Below are 18,099 nucleotides of genomic sequence, written 5' to 3'. Positions count from 1 at the left end.
CCCGTCTCTTCCAGCTCCTGGGGGCTCCAAGTGTCCTTGGCTTATGGCTGCTTCCCTCCAACCTCTGCCTCCGTCTTTACACGGCATTTTCCCTTGTGTCTTCTCTTCAGTCTGCTTCTTTTTTTATAAGGTGACTGCCATTGGTTTTAGGGCGCACCCTGATGAGTCAGGATGATCTCAACTCGAGATCCTTAACTTAATTACACCTGCACAGACTCCTTTTCTTTCTTTCTTTTTTTAAAAAATATTTATTTGGTTGCACCGGGTCCTAGTTGCAGCTCGCGAGCTCCTTAGTTGTGGCACGTGGGCTCCTTAGTTGTGGCATGCACGTGGGATCTAGTTCCCTGACCAGGGATCGAACCCGGGCCCCCTGCATTGGGAGTGTGGAGTCTCAACCACTGTGCCACCAGGGAAGTCCCTAGACTCCTTTTCCAGTTAAGGTCCAATTCATGGTTCCAGGTGGACATATACTTTGGCGGGCCACCATTAGCCCATCATACCAGGACAGGTGGACAAGGCCGTGGGAAGCCTGGGAGCACTCCCTGGGTGGGGAGCCTGGAGCCACTGGCAGAGGAAAGCAGAAGTAAACACACCAGGCCAAGATGGAAACAAAACCTGGGTTTGCAGACATCACCTTGACGGGGCAGAAGTTCTCCCTTTCTCTTTCAAGCTCAGACTTGCTTATCTTGAGACAGAACTTTCACTCATGTCCAGTCACCTAAGGACCAGAGCTGGACGGAGGGAGAAAGCGGGTGTGTCTACTCCCTGGGTGCCCTTGGGTGAGTGGCTTCACCTCCTGGGGCCTCTGCGTCCTCGTGTGCAGATCGGGGTGATGGTCATTGTAGGTCTGCCCCGTGGGGGGGGTGGGGGCAGGTTCCAGATAAGATAAAGCCCTTAGCAAAGCGAGTAGCGTGGCTGTCCTGAGGCCCTGCCCGTGGTAACTGCTATTATTGCTATTATCACTATTATCCCAAACACAGTCATTTACAGCTCTATTTATGGAGTCCTTATTCTGTGCCAGGCACCAGAGTGGTTATACACCCGCATCTTCCTGGAACGCAGGGCTGATTTCATCCCATTTTCCAGGTGAGGCAACTGAGGCTCAAATGGTGATGTCACTGCCTGGGGGCACACGGTGGGTGGGGGGCCCAGCCAGAATTTGAACTCTGGTATGTCCGACTCCAAGCTGATGGTTATGAACATGGACTCTGGAACCAGCTCAGCTTCAAATCCCGGCTCTGCCCTTTCCTGGCTGTGTGTCCTTGGGCAAGATGCTTGGCCTCTCTGGGCCTCATCTAGAAAATGGAACTCCTGAGGGTGACCTTGAACACAGTTGTCATGAGGATCTAATGAGCTCTCTGTGAAGAGCGCTCAGAACAGCAATCAGCTGGCATGATTATCCCAGGGAGGGAAATGGAGGGGGCAGACCTAAAGGGGCATTTCAGCTTAGTCACGTGGCCTCCCAGCCTCCCCTCGCCTTCTTTCCCTGGAATCCTTGGGGAGCAGTGCCCCCTCCAGAAAGGTGAGGTCGCAGCCTGGCCTGGGCAGCCGCCAGAGTGCCAGTGGGCACACAGAGGCACTGGGCTCTCCCGCTCAGAGCCGGGCACTACACCGCTGCACATCCAGACCCAGTCTGCGGCCTCAGTGTTTGCAGCACGTGCTGGGAGGCTATTTTTACTGCATTCAGCTGACGCTCTTGGCCGGCTAGGCTGTCTCTGTGCTGTGGCAACGGCAGGCCCGCTAGAGGGAGTCTGGGGCCCCTCCATTTTGAAGGTGCAGCCGGGGAGAGGGGGAAGGAGGGCCTCCCCCCCCCCCCGCATCTTGGCTGGGGGGGTGTCTGGTGAGCTCCACGCGGCTTCCAAGAAGCAGCCCGCCCCCAGCTTGTTCCCCATTGAGACATGAAGCGCTTTTCTTTCCTTTTCTTTCCACTGGGCCCAGGACATGCCCAGAGCTTCCCTCTCACCCTGGGTTGGCTGGCAGCGTGGGGAGGGGTCTCTCAGGGAGGTGGGCATGAGTTTGCCCTTCAGTGGCCCCAACTGTAAAAAGGGACACTGGAGGCTCAGCCTGCATCGATTGCTGCCTTTCTCCTATAAATGCCCGACTCCTCCCCAGAGGTGTGAGCCGGGAGAGCAGGAGGGTATTGCCGTGACCAGGCTCTGGGAGAGAAACCGGGATGGAGAGAGGTAACCCGTCCTTGCAGATAATCCCGCGGAACTGAAATCCCCAGAAGAGTGCTGTCCTTCTCACCTTGGGCACCTGGCAGCTGGTCCACGTGTGGCCCAGACTGGCTGCCCCTCCGCCTCTAGCCAGGCCATAGGCACCGTCCGAGGAGGGGCGAGTCCCCTGGAAATGAATGGCCTTAGTGATGGGTTCCAAAAATGACAGCCAAGCCACAAGGGCCGGTGGGAAAGGAAAAATCCTTCCAGCTCCCCGTTCAGCCACGTTATGGCAAACAACCGAGCCATTCAGTGGCGAGGCAGCCCGTTAAGCAGGCTGCTTGGCATGGCGGGGGTGCTTTATACTTTTCAGCTGTTTTGGCATCAGGTCGGGAGCTGTGGTGCAGCCACCCTCCCATGGTAGGTTTCATATTTTCCTCCGTTATAAACGTCCCTGTCACCAGGAAATGTCAATAACCTACTCTGAGCCACCCAGACGCAGGGCCAAAGGAGACTTAGGGTATCGCTTGAATCTCACAGCTCACCTCCTGCCCCAGGGAGTGGCTAAAAGCAATTAGGGCTTGGCCTGAGCATTTTGAGATAATTTGATGCAGGCCTTCAACTACTTATTGGGGGGGAGATGTTTGCCTTTTGACCGGGAAGCAAAGATAATCGGGTGCTGGCCTGCCAGTGTGGGGTCTCCTATTCCCTCTCTCCCTTTTTTTAAAAAATTAATTTATCTTATCTTATTAATTTATCTATTTTTGGCTGCGTTGGGTCTTCGTTGTTGCGCGTGGGCTCTCTCTAGTTGCCGTGAGCGCAGGGCTTCTCATCGCCGTGGCTTCTCTTGTTGTGGAGCACGGGCTCTAGGTGCGGGGGCTTCAGTAGTTGTGGTGCGCGGGCTCAGTAGTTGGGGCTCGCGGGCTCTAGAGCACAGGCTCGGTAGTTGTGGCGCACGGGCTTAGTTGCTTCGTGGCACTAAGCCACGTGGGGATCTTCCCGGACCAGGGCTTGAACTCGTGTGCGCTGCACTGGCAGGCGGATTCTTAGCCACTGCGCCCCCCGGGAAGTCCTGTTCTCTCTGCCCCCTCCCCCTCTTCTGCTCACCCACCACCAGCCAGCCAGGCCTGGGAGCTCTCCAAGGCTTCACCGTGCCTCTCCTCCCACAGTTTCAGTCTCCCCTGGAGTGGCTGTCTCCAGGGGGCCTTGTATAGAAGCCAAGCCATTAGAACTCAAGACTGAAGACCCCTTCTGCCATCCCCAGTCTGGGCGCATTCTCCACAGGTGGCTCCCAGCAGGCAAGCTTCTTTCTGGTACCATCTTCTCTACTATAGCAGGGGAAGGGGGGCACCCAGCAGATTGGGGGAGCATCCCTCCCTCTGTACCCTGCCTGTGATTGGCCCATAATTACAGGTTTATTGCCTGTACAGCTATTGTGTAATGACATGTTTGCAAATTAATTTTTATGGCTTCTGCCATTAGCATATACAGTAGAGGAAGGTTTAGTATTAATTACTACTGTTGTTCGTGTAATCCCGGAGAATTAAAAACCAATAAAAGAATGACAACAGAAACTGATAGGTTAGGATCTTTGAAAAATAGTTCTCTTTTCCCCCAAGTAGAATCAGAGATTTCCGAGCTTATGAGGAGTCAGGGGGGTGGGCAGCAGCTCGCCTGGGCTGTCCGTTGTGCGCCTTGGTGCCCCCCCCCCCCGACTCCCAGAAGGGCGCAGATGATCAAATATGTGGGTGGGAGGCGAAGGCGGGCTGGGAAACGGACGCCGGTCCGGGGTCGGGCGAGCAGGTGCTGGACCCCGACCCCGCCGTGCCAGGCCGTTGTCTCCCTCGCAGGGCCGCAGGCGGCGGCGGGCGCAGGAGGAGGCGCGAGGAGTGCTGAGCGCGCCGCCACGCAGCCCCGGAAACAAAGGGCCGCCGCCGCCGAGGGCCGGGCGTGACCTCCGGGGTCAGCGCGGGGCGGAGCGGCCAGATGCTGGCGGCGGGCGCCGGCGGCCCCGAGCGGCCCGTTTCCTCCGGGTCAGCAGCCCCAGCGCCCTCCCGGGTGCCCGCGCGCGCTCGGCCGCCCGCGGGGAGGGGGCGCCAGGCGGGGCGCCGCGGGGGCTGGGGGATTCAAAGATGCTCCTCGCACCCCCGGCGGCCCAGCGGGCGGAGAAGGCAGCCGCCTGCGCGCTGCACCCACCCAGACGTTGGTGGCGGCGGGGAGGAGCGCCACCCCTCCCTTGGCTCCGAGCGCTCCGCCCAGCCCATTTAAGATATTCTTGCAGGGTGGGCGTGGGGGGGGGGTGAGTGGCAGAGAGGGGTCGGAAGGCACGCGGAGTCTGCCCACCTCCTCCAGTTTGCCCTCTAGAGTATCATATTCCAGGAGTGCAATTGTCACCCGAAGCCGCCGCGTTTAGTAGGGACCCCCGGGGCTGCCTCTGGGGACCCTGATTTACGCAGCGGCTGGAAAGCGTTGGCGGGAACCCAAGCCTGTCGTGGCCGCGGTGACCTGCGGTGCGTACCTGCAGGCTCAGGTCTGTTCCACAGACAAAGGTGATTGTATCTGGGGTCAAAAGGTGACCCCTTAGCGTTACCAAGTCGCGATTCCGGTTGGTTGTGTCACTGAGGGACCGGCCCTTCATAAGGTAAAAGGGCTTGAAAATAAATTGTCACATCAAGAGGCAGCTTTGCAGCGTGCGTTTAAGTGTGTGTGCGGGCGTGGGTAAATGGGTCCTGTCTCTTTAAAATCGCTGGGCTGGACAACGAGCGCACAGGATGTGGTTTGGCGGCAGGGTTTTTCCCCCTTCGATTTGGGGAATTATCACATGGGGCCTTCGTGAGCTGGTGTGAAAGGGAGGCGGGTGGGGAGGAGGGATACAGGCTCCACACTCGCTCACACACACTCTGTGCAGTTGGTCGTTTTCTTCAACCAAATTAGCCAGGGCTTTCGTTACTATGGTGCAGCCGGGGTTGCAGAAGCCCAGTAATAGCATTTATTAGGTCTATTTGCCTGGAAGCATGCCTTCCCGGATCTGATAATGCAGCAGTTCAGGGAGAGTGTGGGAGATGGTATCAAGCATTTGATTACACTTGCAACAGGGATTTTTGAGGGGTGGGGGGGTGAGAGGAAAAGAAGGAGAGAAGGAAGCCGCTGTCCTTAGGAGCTCACCCTGGGCCGGGCCGGTGTGTTTCTGCAGCCCCGTGTGGGTTTCACAAAAGGCGGGCCAGAGCTCCCGGAGCACGACTTGGGGACCCTTCTCCCAGGCCCCGGCGGCGGGTGAACTCCCAGCTCCCGCAGCTGTCAGACGTGGGTGGGGAGGGAGGGAGGAGGGGCGGGCGGGCGGGCGGCCAGAGCGCGGAGTTGGGCAGCCGGAGGGGGGGACCGGCGGCGCCCGCAGCCGCCCACAGTTTGCAAACGGCCCCCGCTTCGGGGCAGAGGGGAGCACCCCGCCGCCAGCAGCATCACTCTCCCCGCGTTGGCAGAGGGGAACCCGTCTCTCTGCGCCCCGATCCCGGTCCGCGTGGATATGCTGCCCGGCGCGGCAGCCGCGCGGGGGGAAGCTCGCAAGTGAAACTATTATTATCGCCCTGCGAAGCATGGAGCTCTTGGAAGATGCCGCGTAGAGACGGAAGGAGCCGCCGCCGCCTGCAGCCGCCAGCCGCTGCGCCCCTACCCTTTCGCTTTCATTAGGGGAGACAAATTTGCTGTCAGGCAGCCAGCTTTCCAATTTACCGATAATGATTCTTGCATGAAAATTGATCGAGGGGCTCTCCACCGCCGTGCGCTGTCGCCTGCCCGTTCTCCTGCTCCTTCTGCTCGGGCGCCCGAGCCCCCGCGAGTTCTTTCTCCTCCTTCCCCCACCCCTGCTCTCTGAGTCAGTGGTGGGACGCCGGGCCAGGGAGATAACCAAAAAAAAAAAAAAAAGGGGGGGTGTTGGTGGCGAGAGGGGGAGGGGAGCCGGCCTGCTTTCTCCTGCCCGGGACTTGTTTGCAATCGCTGCCTCTTATTTACGAGAAGAAATCTCCCCCTCGGTACTTCTTGGCTGTTTGGGTATTAATTTTCTCCTCTCTCCTCCCCGCTCGCCCCCTCCTCTTCTCCCCCCCCCCGCCCCTCCTCACCCAGTAGCTAAGGGGAAACGAAAACAAAGCCGATTTCTCCTTGGCAACAAGAGATACCCCCTCCCGCCGACCCCCCTTCCTTCTTCCTTCTGGTTCTGAACGTGAAACCCTGTTGGAAACAGGTCTCTTGACCCTCGCCCTTGACATTCAAATGGCTGAATGGAGGAGAGATTGCTACTCGCACGTCTTGGGGGCTGCTTTTTTCTCTATGTTTTTTTCTTTCATATGAGTAATCCCTGAAGATCTTAACCCCCCAATTTCCTCACCCTCACCTCCCCCCTTTATTTTTCTCGCGCTCCTCTCCGCTCTCCCGCCTGCTTCCCTCCGCCGTGCGCCCCCCTCCTTTTTTTATTTGCATCTCAAGTCCAAAAGGCAGAAAATACACACGCGGCGAAGACACCGGGCAGCCGTGCAGGCTCCGGCCCGTCCTTGGTCGTCAATTACCTCATTGTGGATCTGCCAGGGCCAAGGTGGCCGAAACTGCCCGGGCGCTGGCCGGAGAGAGAGCCTTTTGATCATTTTAGGGAGGGAAAAAAAAAAGACTGATTTTTTTTTTTTTTTTCCGTCGCTGTCCGGATCGCTCTTCTGCCTTTATTTTATTGTTTTGGGCATTTTTGAGCGCCGTGCCTCGGACGGCGCTTTTTGTCTCCTCGCTGGGTTTTAATATTTTTTTTTTTCCTTCTTCATCCCTCTCTGGCCACTATGGAATTCTAATCTGAATCATGTTTGGATTGAAGCCGCCTCTGTATTACTTACCAGGTAAGCGAGCTCTGTGCGCCTCCCTGGGTCCCGCGCGGCGCCGGCGCGCCCCGGATCCCCAACCTAATTTACCCCTCCAGACCCCTCCCCCCACCCCGGCCTGGGTCGGGTTGGTGGGTCCGCCGAGCCCCCAGCAGACCGGCGGGCGCGCGCGGCCCCGGCCGCTCCCGCTGCGGTCCAGCCGGCGGTGTGTGCGCTACGTGTGGCGGGGAGCGCCCACCCGGCCCGCCGCCCCCGCTGCGCCGCCGCCGGGGGTTGCGCGTCTCGCTCCTTTTGTCTGCCTGCCCGGAGCCGGCTCCGGGGCGGCGGCGCAGCGAGCGGCCGGGGCAGTCGAGCCTTCCAAGGTGAATTAAGCACCGGGTGTGAAGTTACTTTCCCGCAGGCCGCCCTGATCGGGTAGCATGCGCCTCCCCGCCCCCAGTCCCCGGGATTATTTTCCTCTCCCTCCAGCCAGCCCCTTGCGCGGTCTCCGCGCGAGCGTGGCGCGCACGCCCCCCGCCCCCCTTCCTGCCTGGGATTCCCTGGAAGGTTTTGTGCCTGCGGAGGTCGGAGGAGGGGGCCGGGGGAAGCTCTGGAGGGTGGTTGGCGTGGCTTCCTGTTTCCCTAACCTTCCTGCGCGCTGACAGCAGCCTGCCCTGTAACTTTCTGTTTCGGGGCAAGTCGCGCTTGCAGCCCAAAGGGGAGGGGGGTGACAGCGGGAGGTTTGGGGGGCCCCTCTTGTGTTGACCTTATTTGCACTTTGAAACCTTAAAAATAATTACATGTAGGCTAAAGGGAAGCAGGCGAGCCAGGATTCCTGGTGAGGGAGGTAGGAGCCTTGGTGATCCCTGGGGCCCTCCTGGCTGGCGCGCTGTCACCGCCTTCCAGAGCCCCCTCGGGTCAGGAGTAACTCAGCAGGCCTAACCCCCAGTGGGCCACGTGACCCGCAGGTCAGGAAGGCTGGTGTGACCGCTTGATCTAGGAATGAGCTGATTTTATTTCCCTTTCCTTCCTTTCAGAGTTTTATCTTCCCTGGGCGTTGACACACAGTTCCTATGGAAGTTGGGGCATCCATTGATTGGGGAGTTTGGGGGGACGTTGGGGCACTTTAGAGAGGAGAGGGGAAGTTTCTGGGCTTATGTTGGGGCTTTTAAAATTCTGCATAGGAGGCCGCCAGAGGAGGTTTAATGTTTGGCTGGCAAAAGGTGCACGTGGCCGGGTGTTGGGTTTTGAGTTTTTCCCTCTGTGTTCAGAAGCCCCTGTCATTTTGTCTGAGGCTCCCACAGCTGTCCTGGATCCCCTGGGGAGGAGCATGGGGGAGGGAATGGGCCCGGGGAGGACCCAGCTCTGCTAGATCTGACCCTCGCTGACCCTGAAACCGGGGCAAACGTCTTCAGCAAGTTGATAGCATAGAGGGAGGCTAGAAGGGGGGAAAAGTGGAAAGGGCTGCTCCATTCTGTGGGAAATCTGTCCATTTACTCTTGTTGAGTTTCTTCGTGGCTGTTTTGGGTCCCCAGCCCTTCCCAGGAACTGACAGATTCTCTGTCTCTTGCTTGGTGTCTCCACCACTTCCACAGGAAGAATAGTTCTCAGGGTCGGCCCTTGGTCTCTTTAGCTTGTATCTCTGTATTCTTGATCTCTTTTTCCTTCTCTGCCCGAAATGCAAAGTTAGCACTTCTCTTTCCTCTGCACTGCATACACTGGGCGGGTCCGTTCCACATTAAAGCCGGAATCCCCAATTGACAAAAGGGTGCAGGGCCAAGTGCTCAGGCTGAGAGCCGGCTCCCCCCATAGGTAGACCCCGGGTGGCCAAGAGCTGGTGCCAGGGCCCTTTAAACCCAAGCTCTGGCCCAGCGTTCCTGCTCTGGCTGGCGGCTCCTGGTGGCCTCTCCACCCCCGCTTTGTACCTGCAGCGCCGCCCTCAGAGCTGCACCTTGTCTTAGAGACACTCACTACATGATTGTGGCAAGAGTGCATCTTCTTAAGTACGGAGCTCTTAAAAGCACAGGTATTTGTAATCTCCACCCCACCTTACCTGCCACTGGGTGACTGCTGGTGCACATTTATTCATCAGGTAACCGATTGTCTTTTTACACCGGGAGCCTCCCAGAGAAAAGGAGGAAGCGTCAGTTTAGGAAATGCAGAGCAATTAAGGAAAATCAGTCCTGGCTGATGTGAAGAAGCCCTGATCAGCAGAGGTGAGGGCTGCCGGTCGGGACCCTGGGGAGGTCAGCGCGCACGTCCTCTGGGTCTGTGGAGGCAGGTTTGTCCTCCACTAGAGTTTTCTTTTTTTCAATTGCCCAACTAGGGTTTGTATTTTTTAATTTTGCTATAATAGTGTAGAAAGAAGAGCCGTGGTCCGGTGGCTTTGCTTCCCTGGGCTTCAGTCAACTCACGTTAGAGTAGAAGGTGGAATTGTAAAAGGAATGACCTGGTTCTGTGGTCACCCTCAGGCTCCCTTGCAAGTGCCTTCTGGGAATCGGTCCTGTAAACCCCATTCCCACCCCTGAGCTAAGTGCTGGTGTCTGCCCATTTCACGGAGGAGGAAAGCGAGGCTCAGGGGAGCTGGCAGTTTGCCCGGCTGGGAAGTGGTAGAGCTGGGACGTGAAGCTGCCCACTGCCCGCGACACTGGCCCAGGACGGAGGGGCCTGGATGCGGCCAGCCCGGCATGCTGTGACTCTGTCGCCTTAGACGCCTGACACGTAGGTGCTCTTCAGTTTCTGGGACCCCGTTGTGTCCCCACAGCCGGATCCTGTCACAGTGTCTGTAACTGCAGAGAGCCAGGGCCCAGAACCTGCCCGTCCAGCCGTTCCCGGGCGGGGGCGGGGGGGCAGTTCATTCACAGTCAGGCTGGCATCAGGCACCACTCCTCCTGTGTGACGGGACTGAGGCCAGGCAGTGGAGGTTTGAAGTCCTGCTCTGCCTCTCCGGAGCCGTGACCTGGGGCAGGTGGCTTGAGCTCTCTGGGCCTCAGTTTTCCCATTTGTGAAATAGGGTCCATAACAGGGTCTACCTCAGCGTGAGCGTAAGGCAGGTGCTGGCCCTCTGCGGCCCGCTGCTTGACTAGGTGAATAAAGTTTTCTTGGCACGTGGCCACGCCCGTTCCTTGACGTGTTATCTGGGGCAGCTTTCGAGCTAGAGCCCCAACGAGTCGGTGTGACCAGGACGGCCAAGCCTACGATTCATTATCTGGCCCTTTCCAGGGAGGTGTGCTGACATCTGGTGTAAGGGATTAAACGAGTGAATCCTTGCGGGGTACTGAGGACGGTGCGTGGGATGACGTGAACACTTAGCAAGGGACAGCTATAGTAATCGTAATAATTATTATTGAGGTGGAATTATTTGCAGAAAATCACAGGGCTTCTTAGCAGTCGAGCTGGACTTGAACTCGGGTCTTTGGACCAGGCCCCTCGCGCCCCATGACACGGTGTCTGGCCTCTGGTGCTCATTCCCTGGTGGGGATGCTTTCTGTGTCAGGAGAAGGCGGCACAGAGAGCTGGGGACTGGTGGGTAGTGGTCGGGGGGTCTCGCATGCCTCTTCTCAAAACTCCCTTCTGTGCACACCTGCGCCCAGCTACTCCCTTTCCTGAATTCCACCAGACTGTGAGCTCCACGCAGGTGGGGACTGTGTGTTGCTTTCCTACCTGACTCAGTGCCAGACCAGTAATAAAAATACTAATAAAAATAATGAGGAAGAGGTGGCAGCAGCCAGTCCTTCTGTGGTGCCCATTCCGTACCAGACGTGGGGTTAATGTAATCCCATTTGCCACCTAAAGAAACCGAGGCACAGAGAGGTTGAGGCCGCACAGGCAGTAAATGTGCAGCCGGGCTTTGACCCCGGGCAGTCTGGCTCCAGAGTCCCTGCTTAATAAATATTTGTTGAACGAGTGAGGGAGGGAGGGAGGGAGGGAATTGGCCGTTGGTGTTGGCGGTGGCGCCCTGCTGGCCCCCTTATCTTGTTCCTGGAGTTCACGGAGGGAGGACTCCTCAGCTGTCAGCTGACCCCACCCCGGCCCCATGCTGAACTCTGGGTGACCCTGGCTTCCCCTGGGGATTTACTGTCCACTGCTGGGAAGGACACTCCAGATTCTCCAGTGAGGAAACTGAGGCCCAGAGAGGGCTGGGGCTTGGCCCGAAGCCACATGGCCTGCTGGAGGCTGCTCCCAGAGAATCCAGGTCTCCCCAGAACATTTTCTCTTCCCCCAGCTGCCTCTCTTCCCCGAGGGTCAGCTGGCCTGGGCCCCTCTCTACGCATCCTTTGACAGGCTTGCAAGAGATGGGCTTCCCCTATTGGGAGCTGCTGTTGCCCGGGAGATGTAAACCTAGGCCCAAATGGCCGGTGGGGAGCTGCCTAGATTTTCTTTTTCACCCCCTAGACTGCTTCCAGAAAGCCCCAGGGTGTTGCCGTGTGTGGATCTGTGCTCAGACCCACCTGGTCTGGGGGAGGCAGCTGGAGGTGAGGGCAGGCCAGAGCCGCGGACCTCCAGCTGCCCGATCCCGGGGTGCCCCCTCAGGAGCTGAAGCTTGGGGGGGGGGGGCTGTCTGCACTTGCCAGCTGTGACCGAGCTCATGCCCAGCTCTGGTTCATTGTGGGAAGCTGCTGGGTCATGAGCAAACTCACGGCTGTGGGGGGGGCTCCGGAACCACCCAAAGGCTGTTCTCAGGGCCGGTTGGGCCTAATGGAATCTGACTCAGATAAAAGGACAGCACTGCCGTTTCAGTTGTGATGGAGAAAGCTCCTTATTTACAGCTCAGAAACTCAGCAGGGACAAGCATTTCGGCTCCCGTCTTGCACTTTCCAGGCAATCACTAATTAATCTTCCGATACCCCTGAGAAAGGGGGAGGGGCCGCCACGTTTCCATCTGTCAGGCTGGGAAAGCCAGGGGCCCTTCTGTCCCAGCTGCGGCCCAGCCCTTCACCAAGGGGCCTGGTCTGGTTCCCACCCCCCTGCTCAATTTGGTTCTCATTAAGATTTTTTTCTTGCCTTAAATGTGTTGTTTTTACTCCATGGGTGGGAATCTGATATGGCCCCACTGGAAACTCTCCTGCTTCTTCTTGACTCTTGGAGTCAGGAGAAGTTTCTTTTATGCTCTCGGAGCACTCATTACGGTACCTGGATTCCTGCCCTAGAATGGGGCAGGGGCAGGGAAGATTTGCTTCCTTCTGTGCAGGAGGAAGTGGAGGGTTGGAGGGCAGCCGGCCAGGGCCACCCAGCTCCCAGGGACAGAGCCAGCAGTGGGATGAAGTGTCTGGACCTGGGCTTCTGTTCCAAGTCCAGGGCTCCGTATCACTTGGACATGGACATGTGTGAACGGAGCAGCCCCACTGTGCTGCTCTCTCTCCAAGGTCAAGTACAGATGGACCCCTCTGGTCATCTGGTCTGCCCCACGCTTGGCAGCTAAGAACACGGACGTCGGAAGACCTTGAGGGACCTGTTGATTTCTTTTTTATTTACTTATTTATTTATATAAATTTATTTATTTATTTATCTTTGGCTGCGTTGGGTCTTCGTTGCTGCGCGTGGGCTTTCTCTAGTTGTGGCGAGCGGGGGCTGCTCTTCGTTGCGGTGCACGGGCTTCTCATTGTGGTGGCTTCTCTTGTTGCGGAGCACGGGCTCTAGGCGTGTGGGCTTCAGTAGTTGTAGCACGTGGGCTCAGTAGTTGCAGCTCGCAGGCTCTAGGGCCCAGGCTCAGTAGCTGTGGCGCACGGGCTTAGTTGTCCCGTGGCATGTGGGATCTTCCTGGACCAGGGCTCGAACCCATGTCCCCTGCATTGGCAGGCGGATTCTTAACCACTGCACCACCAGGGAAGGCCTGGACCTGTTGATTTCTAATTCTTAGATTTTTGGTGAGATTGGGTTGGTAGATGTGGCCTCTTCATCTACTAGGGAATGTCCTATCATACTGTACTTTGCAGGGAAAAAAAAATCAGGCCTTAATAGCTCCTAAAGTGACCCTTTCCCAAAGGACAGTGGCCTCACCTCTTACAGGGTCCCTCAACAAAGCAGTTCTACATTCAATCTGGAATTGTCTCTCCTTGCTGGTCTGGCTACACAATCAGAAATTTTGAAGCCACTCGGGCAGGTGGGGGGTGGTGTATTAAGAAGAGGGAATTTGGGGGTGAGGGAGTAAAAAGAGATGCAGTGCCTTTTTTTTTTTTTAAGAGCTCCATATAGATTTAAAGTCCTTTTGTTAATTTAGGAACATAAAACCGTGTGATGTATAGCTTAGTTTGCTCGTAAAATTACTACGTGTGGCATATTTAGAGCTAGAAAAGCTTGGGGTAAAAGGGAAAAAAACCAGTGAGCATTTTTTTTTACAAGTCTTTAGGGGAAAACGCATTTTTCCGGCTTGTTCCCACCGATGCCAGGCCTTCCACAGCTTCGGGTTGACGGTTGCCCTCAGCCTGGATTAGAGCTGAGGGCAGCAGTGCTTGTTGGGGGCTGGCCGGATCTGAGTGAATCTGCGCCAGGTCTCGCCCCCAGAGCCCGAGCCCACCCAGTGGAAGCCCACAGCCTTGAAGGATCAGGGCCTTCTTTCTCCCTTTCCCCCTGCAGAGAGACAGGAAGCGCCCTCTGACCAGGCCTGGACTGCCGCCCAGTGGGCATTTGGCCACTTACTTAATGGCCTGCGGGGTTGGGAAGTCATGGAACATTGGGCTTGGAAGGGACCTCAGAGGTCCGATGGCCCAGCCCCTCCCTCCTCTCCATTTGGTGGTCTCTGAGGGTCACACCTGCCATGCTACCGTGGGTTGTTAGAATGTTGCTTTTTACAGGGAACACACACGTGCATTTCACTTAGTTCTGTGCTCCTGGGACACAAAACCAGTCTGTCCCCTCCCAAATATCACCGGTTTGAGCTGGGCGAGTGCTGGGCCCTGTGTTGACCCAGAAGGAGCGGCGAAGGAGGTCTGTGTCTCATTCTCAAGTTGCTTCAGGAACGCATAGGGAGCAAGATGAGTGAGGACGGAGTGCTCTGGAATCTCCCGGGATCAGTCACCCTGGTGGAGGAAATCCAGGAAGCCTCCGTGGAGGAGGTGGCGTTGGAGGCAGGCCTTGGAAGTGAGGTGTGCAGAGGCGGGGTGAGGCTGGGTGAAAGGAGGCTAGTACAGTGAGGAGGGATGAACAAGAATAGGGAAGCCACTCTTAAGACATTCAGCATGTTAAGTTCATGCCAGGTGTGCTGAGAACTGGGTGCTGGGCCGTCCCTGCCCTGGTGGAAGTGGGGGATGTGGATTGAGTCATACAGGGTAAAAAATGCTGGTGCCCGGGAGCGTGTGTAGAAATTTCTGCGAGTGCAGAGGAAGCACCGATTGGTTTTGAAGTAGGGGTGGAGTCCGCATCTGAGAGGCCACAGAGAGGAGGTGAAGTTTGAGCTGGCCTTTCTAGTCTGGGCACTTGAAAGGAAAGGCCACCAGTCCTGCCCTGATTCTTAGAGGTGCCTGCTGGTGACAGGGCTCTGAAGCCTGCACATCCTTTAAAGAGAGTGTCTAGACAGCAGGACCCCTTCTAGACTGTGAGGGCCCTGGACCTGAAGCATGAGAAGGAGAAAGTGAGTGGGCAGGATGGAGCCTCACTCAGAAGGGGCCTCCCTGGCTGCCCAGTGGGCCCTTGGGCCTCTCTCCCCACTCTGGGGACCAGGCAGCGGCACTAGGACCAGCCCTTGCCCTCAGAGAATGGGGGCAGGGCAGGCAGGGCCCAGCTGGTGGGAGGCAGCGCTGTCCCCGCAGGGGGCTGGGCCAGGCCCCTGGAAGATGGCGGCCTTCGCACTGGGCCTCCCAGGAAGGGCAGAAAGGAGAGTCTTAGGGGGAGAGGAGAGCTTGGCGAGGAGGGATAAAGCAGCGTGGTGGGAAATGAAGCCACTGGGTGGGTCGGAACCACGTTTGGAGCGTCTTGAATGGCGTAAGGCCAGTGACACGTGACCCTGATTCTGCTGCAAGTGGGTTAGCCAAGTTCATCTGTTTATTCCACATGTGCTTACGACATGCCAGGCACTGGCCCAGGCACGCGGAAATACGGCCGAGAAGCTCCCAGGAGCCGTGCCCTCCTAGAGCACCCGTTCCAGCAACGAGCCCATGGCACTGCGGCCCCCAGTGCAGGCTCTGGAGAAGGGAATGGGGTAGCCAGAGTGTGGGCGGGGGTGGCCAGAGACCCGAAGAAACAGAGGGGTTAGCCCTGGAGAGGGCTGAGGGGAAAGTCCCAGGCAGAGGGTCAAACACGTGCAAAGGTCCTGGGGCCTCAAGGGTGTCCGTGTGGCCGCAGGGGCAGGAGGGGTGGGGGATGAGCTGGGAGAGCTGGGAGCAGAGGAGGGGGCAGTGTGACTTCAGCCGCTCCTTCTGGCTGCTGGGCTGAGATAGATTCCGGGCGGTTGGGGGGCAGGAGGGAGGCCAGCATGGAGGTGACCGCCAAGGACCAGGCCGGACCAGGCAGGGAGAGGTGGGTCAGATGGCGGCGTGCCTCGTCCCGTCTGTTTTAGGAAGGCGGCTCGGACAGCCTCCATCGTGGAGGCAGACTGTCAGCAGAGGCTCCCCTCAGAGCCATGGGGTCCTGCAGGAAGAGGGCAGGGGGCTCTGAGTGTGGGCCAGCACCCCGGTGGTTCTCAGAGTGGGGTTCCTGGGCCAGCAGCATTGGCAGCAGCTGGAGGTGATAAGATGCAGATTCTCGGGACCCCCCACCCCCGCACCAAGACCTACTGAGGCAGGAGGTCTGTGGTGGGGCCCGGCAGTCTGTGTGTTCTCGGCCTCACTGCGGAAACAAGCTGGCGGCAACTGGTCCCCAGGAAGTTTGAGAGTGGAGTTTTAATTAACATAGGAGCCCTTGGCAAGTGAAAGAGCAGGGGATTAGAGTCATCGGGAAGGGCCTCCTAGGAAGAAAGTGGTGCGTGGGGTTTCAGGGCCTGCCCTCAGGTGGGTAGCAGCAAGAAGCTGAGGTTCCAGGGGTGCCCCCGTGGGGGTCTGCCTGGCGGGCTTCAAGGTCAGCGAACTTTTCTGATGCTGCAGTGCTGGTTGGAACAAAGACTGGGGGGTGAGAGCACTGGGGTCGGTCCTGTCTCAGCTCCTGGCAGGCTGTGTGACTCTGGGCAGGTTACTTACCTTCTCTGGGCCTCAGTTTCCCCATCTGTTAAATGGGGCCAACGGTAGGGCCTGCCTCCTCAGGCGGTTGTGAGCATTCGGTGAGTTAATCTGTGGAAACGCGGACCAGGCACTGTGGAGCCGTTAGCTGCGCTTACGTTTGGACTTCGCTCTGCCTGTGTCTTGGATTCTGGACCGATGTGAGGAACGAGGCCCTTCCCGAGGGACCTGGATGAGTCATGCTTGATGGGGGGCAGTGGCCGGGGCAGGGAGCACATTGCCCGTGGCCCCTGGGGCTGGGCAGGCCCCTTTGCTTAGGCTCGAAATGGCTGTCAGCCAGCTGGGGCCATGCACGACGCTCTGGTCACAGGATGGTAAGTTCTAAATAAGTAAAGAAGAAATGGAATCGCCTTGATTAGATCGTCCTGGCCCCTTTCCCACTGCCCCCCATGTCAGAAAAGGAAAATGGGGTGAGCCCGGGACCCTGGGTCTTCCTGGGTGGCGGGTGGCGTTGCCAGACCGTCTCCAGTGGAGACTTTCATTTTAATGAATTCCTTCTCCGACCGCTCCACCCCCAGAGGACTCCAGTGTCACCCTCAAGCCAGCGACAGAGCCCACGCCAGAGGCAGACGGCACCTCGTCTCGTACACTGGGGCCTTCTTTGAAGCTGCCCGACACTGGTCTCCACCCCCTTGTCACTCTTGTCCTATAATTCATTTAGGATTAGCTTTCAGAGCTCCTCCAGTCCTAACTTCTGTCGTCTTGGTAACTGTGTCAACCGTTCGCTGGTTTCCCGTGATTATCTGACAAGAGAAAAGGGGGGCTGGCAGGGAACATAAAGGAAGGGGAGGAGGAGATAGTGCCTGGGTCTTAATTGAACTCCCTGGAGGGGCCCGGCGGGTGGGGCTGCCTGCCGGAGAGCAGTTAGAGAAAGGATGGGGTGAGGTGAGGCAGGGCCGGCAGCTGCGTGCGGAGGCGGGTGGCACACGGGCTTCTCACCCCCTCTGGGAATGAGTGGCACAGGTATCCCCAGCCTTTATCTTAGATCTTAAGGGCCCAGGGCCAAAGATGTCACTCTCTCCCCCCCGCCACTGCTCTTTTGAGAAGTCTCCCACCCAGGCAGACTTCACCGCATCTCTACTTCAGCGCTCACCGTGACAGCATGCTGGCCCGTGGTGGGGTGGGGCCCCATCAACATCTCCCTGGACTCCCTGGGATGGAGGAGGCCTTCATAAGCACGTGTGTGGTAATAATACGATGTCGTTTATTATGCTCACGTGTGCGGCGGGTCAGGCCTTCAGAAAGGGCGTGATGGGGTGCAGGTGGTCTCTGCTTCACGAGGCCTGGGGCCTCTGCTAGGAAGACTGGGAGGCTGGAGGCCGTTAGGTGGCCAGGCTCGGGAATCATCTGAGGGCTTGTTCCACCCTCTCGTCCGGCAGGTGATGCTGGCTGCTGGCCAGGACCTCAGCTGGGGCAGTCCCGGCACCTCCGTGTGGCCCCTGCACGCGGCTTGGGCGTTCTCACATCATGGTGGCCTCGGGGAAGCCGTGCTTCCTACGTGGGGACTCAGGGCTCCAAAGGCAGGCGTCCCGGCTCGCAAGGGGGAAGCTGCGTGGCCTTTTGGGACCCAGCCTCAGAAGTCACACAGTTTCACTTACGCCACATTCTGTTCCTTACAAGCGAGGGATGAGCCTGCCCAGGGTCAACTGGAGGGGAGTGAGCCCCACTTGTCGACGTGGGCATAGCAAGGTGCGAGCAGAGCTTGGGGGTGGGAGGTGGTGGACCCTCTTTGGAACACGTACTCCATTCGCCTGCCGGCTCTGTGTCCGGGTAGGTGGTGGCCTTGTCTTTTCCAGGGGCAACTTCCTAAGTGTCCTGAACTGTATGCGGTGGGGCTTCAAGCAGAGGCCTTGGAGTTCTGGTGGGGCAGCCGGGAGGTGCACGCCTAGGTGGTCTCCCGCGGCAGCCAGTATCCACCAGTTTCAGGTTCACTATCCCTGTACAAATAAGGGTTGTTTC

General features: G+C 57.9%; 1 protein-coding gene across 1 annotated transcript in view; it reads left to right on the top strand.

Annotated features, from left to right (window-relative positions):
* Positions 1–6,700: 6,700 nt before the first annotated feature.
* Positions 6,701–18,099, top strand: part of GSE1 (Gse1 coiled-coil protein) — a 106,142-nt gene continuing 94,743 nt past the window's right edge. Inside the window, exon 1 of the mRNA XM_082862380.1 lies at positions 6,701–7,030. Within this exon, the coding sequence (XP_082718506.1) occupies positions 6,994–7,030 (37 nt within the window). The 5' untranslated portion in view covers positions 6,701–6,993. The remainder of the gene's footprint in view (positions 7,031–18,099) is intronic.

The sequence above is a fragment of the Leucopleurus acutus genome (genome assembly GCF_964270905.1).
Source record: "Leucopleurus acutus genome assembly, chromosome: 20".
NCBI lineage: Eukaryota > Metazoa > Chordata > Mammalia > Artiodactyla > Delphinidae > Leucopleurus > Leucopleurus acutus.
The sequence above is the reverse complement of the archived record's forward strand: the minus strand, read 5'-3'. Positions and strand labels throughout refer to the sequence as shown.